Below are 7,003 nucleotides of genomic sequence, written 5' to 3'. Positions count from 1 at the left end.
CTATGTGACTTTCAAGGAGAAGCTATTTATACACCAGAAAGCTATTTCTGAGTAAAAACGGTGTGTTATCTGTATCAACAAATATGTGAATGAGGCAAAGCACAACAGAGAGCATGCAGGAGGAAGGAGTGTGTGTTATGTGGGATGGGTGAGAGGCAGCGAATGAGGAAAGAGTCAGGAGGGAGGGAGAGGGAGGGAGAGGGAGGGAGAGAGGGAGAGAAAGCAGCAGGCGTGTCCACTCGCACTCCCCATGCTCCGGGGATTAGCTATTTAAAGTTCAGTCGCCCTCCGCGCCACGGAAAAACCTTTCCACGCAGCCAAAAGGGACGCAACGGGACGCGCGGAGCTCCGAGGGACACGCTTTAAACGAGAAGAGACAAGAACAACGCGAATGAATTGAGGACAAGTCGTGTTGCAGCTGGGAATAATCCAGATTATCATTTTTTTTATTTCTGCTGCCTGTCTTCAAATTTGCTTCTCCAGGTAGGTTCATTTAAAAGTGAACACGTTTAAACTTGAAATGCTAAGATATGCATAAGATAAGACTGCTGCTGGGACATGGAGCCTCTCCTGTGGTTGCTGGTCTGGTTTTTGGGGCAGGAGGTGTGTCCCTCTTCATGAGGAGCCACTCTGGTGCGCTGAGAGCATGTTGTAGCCTACATAACACTTTATTATTCTCCTTAAATGTCCAGTTTATCTGACATCACATATTGGGACTAATAAAAAAACGATTTACGCGCAAGTACACCTCAAGAATGTGTCTTCTTCATGAGTAAATGAGCAGATAATGAATGTTTCCACTTCATACCTTGAACAGACCTATGTAAACAAGCCCGTCTTCAATAATCAGTGGAGACACAGAAGAGATAAGTGATGTGTAAAGTGATGGATGAAAGCTCAGATTAGCCTGTCTGGCGCACGCAGCGTCTCATTCAGCTTTCCGTAAAGTGAAGATGCATTGATTTAGCCTAACATGACAGAAGTAGTGGTGGAAGAAGTTTTCCTCTGTCCCCAAGTGTAGAAATACTCAGCTGCAGGTTAGGGACTGTACGAAAGTGATTAGAGGGCGTCAGAGGAGGAGGAGGAGGAGGAGGAGGATGTTGTACATTTTTAAATTTCTAATCTATTTCTGCCTTCCTTTGATCAAAAGGATAACTTTCCATCTGCAGAGGACCGTTTTCAGCACTTACACTCATCAAATGTCGAGACAAGTTTTTTTTTCGTGTAACAACTATTAACTGTACGGTGGAGGCATTAAAACGTCTTTTTTAACCACTAATACTGCTCAAAATAACAGCAAACCTCTGCAGCAGCATGATGAGAGTCCTTGTACCAGCTCCTCTCATAGTAAAGTCCATTCAAGTTGATTACCAGAGTCAATCCAAAAGGAAGGAGCCCATTGGTGCTTTGTTTTATGTGTAGGGACTCTTCTCATGCTACTGCAGAGGTCTGGTGTTATTTTGAGCAGTATTAGTGGTTAAAAAAGACGTTTTAACGCCTTCACAGTGCTGCCCCGAGCTAATCAGTGTTAGCCACGTCTGGCTGTTAGCGACTGTACCTGATTTCTCCGTTAATAGTTGTTACACGAAAAAAACTGTCTCGATGGCTTATTTGATGAATGTTAGTGCTGAGCAATTCATAACAATTACATTATTATTATTTTGACATGTTGTGGGGATGATGTTGCAGTAAGAGACACGTTGGAATAAATCATTAATTACCCCAGCAGTTTTTACAATGTGGAACTAGAAAGGCACCTGGAGAGCGCAGACCTCCGTGTTATGGCCACGTCCTTTTTTTCCTGCAGAGTTAACGAATAGTTCGTTTTTGCAGCGTGCTACACATTTCCGACAAGTTTCATGAAAACCTAGGGAGTCGATTTTTTGGAATCCTGCTGACGAACAAACAAACAAATCAAACTGAAAACACAACTTTCTTCAGCCCATCGCCACTCCAATAACTTTCTTACAGTCCCTAAAAGTCAGTTTGAGTGCTTTATACTACTGCATATAATATAGTAGTGGATTATTTTATTAATGCATTAACATGTAAGCTGCTTTTTAATAATAATTGTATAAGGTGGAATTCATTTGAACTACTATTTTCGTATGGGTAGTTTGATAAACACAATAGATTATAAGTATAAACTAAACATTTAAATTAAGTAAAGAAACTGTCACACAAGTGTAGTGGAGCAAAGATAGTTCCCCCTGAAATGTTGTGAAGTATAAAGTGACAAGGTGGAAGTACGAGTACCTTTTTTTAAAGTGTATTTGTTCCAGAGAAACACATTAAAAGCTGCTTTATCCACCCTGGCACTGATGAATAAAAAGAAAAGCGGATTGTACGCTGCTAGAACTGGACACACAAACACACTTGTGCAGGTTTACATGCATGGAGCTGTGTGTGTGTGTGTGTGTGTGTGTGTGTGTGTGTGTGTGTGTGTGTGTGTGTGTGTGTGTGTGTGTGTGTGTGTGTGTGTGTGTGTGTGTGTGTGTGTGTGTGTGTGTGTGTGTGTGTGTGTGTGTGTGTGTGTGTGTGTGTGTGTGTGTGTGTGTGTGTTTGCGTCGTGCAGCCTGGCAGGCATGTGTGAAGGGTTTTGTGGCGGGGCAGTGACACAAGACTGCACTCTTTTTTTCATGAAACCCCAGGGACTGGGGGGATAAGGGGGTGGGGTGGGGGGGAGCTCAGTGGAAATGTGGAGCTGTGGGAAGATTGTTATCACATTAGTAAGTAACTTCTTTAAGTATACGTGCTCTGCTGCTGCTTTAACGTTGTTTACGTAGCAGATAAGGGGCTGAGTGGCGGTTTGCAGCAGAGAAAAGCTCGATTTTGATGTTCAGAAACGGAGAATACGAAGAGACCCGAAGAGATCGTGCTCTGCAAACACGTCAAAGTCGCCTCACTCTTGCAGAGATTTCACCAACGTGCACAAACATGCACGTAAATGATGAAAATTTTAAAAGCCACTGGCTAATGATTCTCTGGGGAAACGCCACTGATTGAGCAAGTTATTCAGGTGCCGCACGTTGCTCCAGAAAAGAGACAAGAAGAGAAAAAGAGGTCATGGCCTCCATTCTTTACATACATCCTATCTACTGCTTCTACCTTTCCCTTCCTCTCCCCACCTCCTCTCTGTGCTTTCTGAGCATGTTTGCCATCTGAGGTTGTTTTTCTCCTCCAGGCTCCCAGACGGCTGCCAGACCCCAATCACAATCTGGGCACACGCAAATTCCTCACCACTGACCAGGGTCTTAATATTGTGCGTGGGACTGTTTTGCAAGCAGTGTTTTTTTAATGAGAAAACAGTGGATTCTTGCAAAATGAATTATACACAAATAACTTTATACAGCAGCATAAGTGTAGAATGAAAAAAAGGGTGGAAACACATGGTCAGTCAGTCGGGTCCCTGTTCTCTTCCCTTCACCATGTGCAATACTCAGTTCTCATTTCACAGGCAGAACCTCTAAACTGACCTAACCATAATGGATTCACTGTCTGTAAACGGGATAGGATTTCACAGCCACACCTGCGTGAAAATGAGAGGGGGGGTGCATGGGATGGTTGAGAAATGGAGAGGGGGGGGGAAAACATGTTTCCTGTGTGAATTTATCCAAAAAGAGACCGTGAAATCGAGTCCTCCCTGCGGCTCGTCACATGTGCTGCAGCAGAGCTGTGACTCTGTGTGAGCTGTCACGTCCCAGTGAAACCGCCTCATTGACTCGAACAGCAAACGTATTTTGCAATAACAGTTTACTGTCTGTCCTCAGATACCCAAATCTGCCGTCTGTGATTAAAGAACAATGGGGCTTAGAGCTTTAGCACAATAATGGGGTTTCTCATCAGACTCAAGTCGGTTGGTTTCAGACACTGTGACCGTCATTTTGCATCTCATAGTATGTGTTTTGTGTCTCTTTGGAGTTATTTTGTGTCTCTTTTTAGTTATTTTGTGTCTCTTTGTAGCTTTTCTGTGTCTATTTGTAATTGTTTTGTGTCTCTTTGTGGTTGTTTTGTGTGTCTTTGTAGTTGTTTTGCATCTCATTGTGATTGTTTTGTGTCTCTTTGTGGTTGTTTTGTGTGTCTTTGTAGCTTTTTCACGTCTCTTTGTTGTTGTTTTGCGTCTCTTTGGAGTTGTTTTGTGTCTCTTTGTAGCTTCCATGTCTCTTTGTAGTTTTTTTGCATCTCATTGTGGTTGTTTTGTGTCTCTTTGGAGTTGTTTTGTGTCTCTTTGTAGCTTCCATGTCTCTTTGTAGTTTTTTTGCATCTCATTGTGGTTGTTTTGTGTCTCTTTGTGGTTGTTTTGTGTCTCTTTGTAGCTTTCATGTCTCTTTGTAGTTTTTTTGCATCTCATTGTGGTTGTTTCGTGTTTCTTTGTAGTTGTTTTGTGTCGCCGTGTAGCCTTTCATGTGTCTTTGTAGTTGTTTTGCGTCTCTTTGTAATTGTTGTGCGTCTCTTTGGAGCCTTTCCATGTCTTATTTTGGTTGTTTTGTCTCCCTGTAGTTTTGCGTCTCATTGTGCCTCGTTGTGGTTGTTTTGTGTCTCTTTGTTGTCGTTTTGTGTCTCTTTGTAGCTGTTTTGCATTTCTTTGAAGTTGTATTAATGTCTCTGTGGTCAGGTTGTTTTGAGGTGTTGTTTTGCTTCTCTTTACGGTTGATTCATGTCTCATTCTGCAAGTCTTTGTGGTACTCTTGCAACATTTGCACGGCAGCAGAACCATTAAAAGTTACACAACTTTCATTTTACCCCACAGCACAATTACAATAGAAACTGGCGAGATCCATCACCTCACTCCGCTTCGTTTCACCTGACCTACTTCCTAACCCGATTAGACTAAAATAAATACCCATTTTTTCACTCGCTCTAAGTAAATACACGTCAGTACTGGCGTGTGGCTTTTTCCCTTATCATTCAGAGTTGCTACAGATAAGAAGGGCAATCCTCTGGGAAATTATACATTTGACTGAGTGGTTGCTCCAGGGACCAGATCTACAGCAGCTGCAGCACCTCCAGATCAAAGTTTAGGGCAGATCTAGATTCTGAAGCCCCTCAATAGAAAACACAACAACAAATGAAAACAATAGCTTTAGCTTCAGTCGAGATACGCGCGCCTGTTTGCTCGTTGGTCATAACTTCTACACGTCAGACGACCTCTGTGTAATCCGTTTGGTTGTCAGGATTGGGTTTAATAACTCCTCTGGCTGCTGTAGCCCATTGACGTCTTGTTCCAGGATTAGGACGTGCACAGTAGGACACTGGCACTGTAAATACTGACGGATTGGCTGGTTGCTGGGACTACGGGCCTTTCAGTGATATTGTCAGCTTACATTAGGATATCGTGTTGGAAGAGGAGGATCATAATTCTATTAAACTGTGACCTGGTGATGAGACAAGGAGCTGTCAGCAGGCAGACATGCGGTCATTGTGATGGGAAAGCTTAAATGGAAGCTTACTGCTGCAGTTCAGGATGGTTTTATCAGTCTCAAGGGGAACCCTGTGCATTAAACAACCATAAAATTAGGTTTTTAACCGCCTATCTTATCTTCATGTCTCTCTTTGCCTCCCCTCTCTCTACAGACATCTCTGACATGGGTGTGAAGATGCTGCAGTGTTTTCCGTTCTACAGGCGCTGTAAAGAGCGCTGCAAGAGCAGGCAGTGCCCTCCAGCAGCAGGTGAGGAGCGGCTTCGCGCTAAGAAAAATCAAATGCATACCAAAACAAATGGGTATTTTTTTATGATAGGACGCCCTGATAAAAGCCTGACTTTTCTATCTCTGTCTTCCTCAGTTCCCATAGAGGAGATGAAGCCCCGTCTTTGCTCTACGACATCCTGGAGCAGTGACAGCGAGGGAGCAGAAGGCCTGAGTCGGGGCTCCCAGATATATTTCTCCACCAAGGCCAGGCTGTCTTTCAGACACCAGCTGGACAGCAACATCAACGCAGTGGACGCCACCTACTGAGGATGGACACAGAGCTGCAGAGGAGATAAATGGACTCCTGTATATATAACTTTATAATACTTAGTAATATTTTCCATCGCCCTTTCATGCTTGGACCCTGTGTCGCAGACTGATGGCTGAGCAAGTGCATCTATCGTCCCCTTCAGATCTGCTCAACCGTAGTTGTGCACAACCACTTGTTTACAGCATCCACCACCAAAAAGTGCATTACTTTTTTTTTTTACCGTTTCCTATTTTTGACTACCTTTGGGAGAAAACAGCATATTTTTTGATTGCTGTTGAGTTAAGGAGGAAACTTCACAGAGCAGGAGTTAACCTTTAAAGAATGATGAATATCTGTCACTTCACTATCATGAGTCACAATCTCATAACCAGGACTGGCTTTACTTTCTGCTCCTGCTCTATGTCAAAACAATGATACACTTCAGAGGAGGAAGCTCAGCAGCTGTTTTCCACCTCTAGTTAGTTCCTCGTTTGAAAGCATCAACTGAACTGAACGTCAAAACATATTTCTGTTAGAGATTGTCGTGTCATGTTTGGCTTCAGCTCACTCTGGCAAATGTTTTTTTTCTTAAATACTTTTGTAATTTTAAAAAGTCCATGGTTGCATTTGGTATTAATGTATTAACTTTTTTTAAACTTAACTTGAGGATGATGAGGGTTCTGTATTGTTTTCTAAAACAGATATGAATGCGAGTGATGATCCTGCTGTGAAAAAACCTGCTGAAATCTCAAAATTCAATGTTTGTCCTTTGATGCGAAACACGTTATCAGTTTTTCAAATCTACAGAAAAGTATCTTTATTCTTTACTAACAAAATAAGAACTAAAAATGTACATTAAAAATGTCTCCTGTGTTTTTGTCGATGGTGAATGTGAAGTTTTGCAGCATTAAATATGGGGATTACACACAGTCATGTACATAAACGATGAAAACATTGCTCCAAAAAGGGATTAACAGGAGTTTCTCACGTGGTTATTAATCATTTCTAAACCAAGACACAGACAATGTATCTTGTTCACAACATTTATTTTAAAAAACAGTTC

The 7,003-nt window shown here is 42.4% G+C and overlaps 1 protein-coding gene across 1 annotated transcript; it reads left to right on the top strand.

Moving 5' to 3' along the window:
* Nucleotides 1-261: 261 nt before the first annotated feature.
* LOC310964252 (uncharacterized protein) lies at nt 262-6,787 on the top strand. Its single transcript, XM_083937310.1, has 3 exons — nt 262-483; nt 5,575-5,670; nt 5,785-6,787. The coding sequence occupies exons 2-3, from the start codon at nt 5,586-5,588 to the stop codon at nt 5,955-5,957; spliced, it is 258 nt and encodes an 85-aa protein (XP_083793436.1). The 5' UTR covers nt 262-483; nt 5,575-5,585; the 3' UTR covers nt 5,958-6,787.
* The last annotated feature ends 216 nt before the right edge of the window (nt 6,788-7,003 follow it).

The sequence above is a fragment of the Echiichthys vipera genome (assembly GCF_963691815.1).
Source record: "Echiichthys vipera genome assembly, chromosome: 22".
Taxonomy (NCBI): domain Eukaryota; kingdom Metazoa; phylum Chordata; class Actinopteri; order Perciformes; family Trachinidae; genus Echiichthys; species Echiichthys vipera.
Note: the sequence above shows the minus strand (reverse complement) of the source record. Positions and strands in the feature narration are given on the sequence as shown.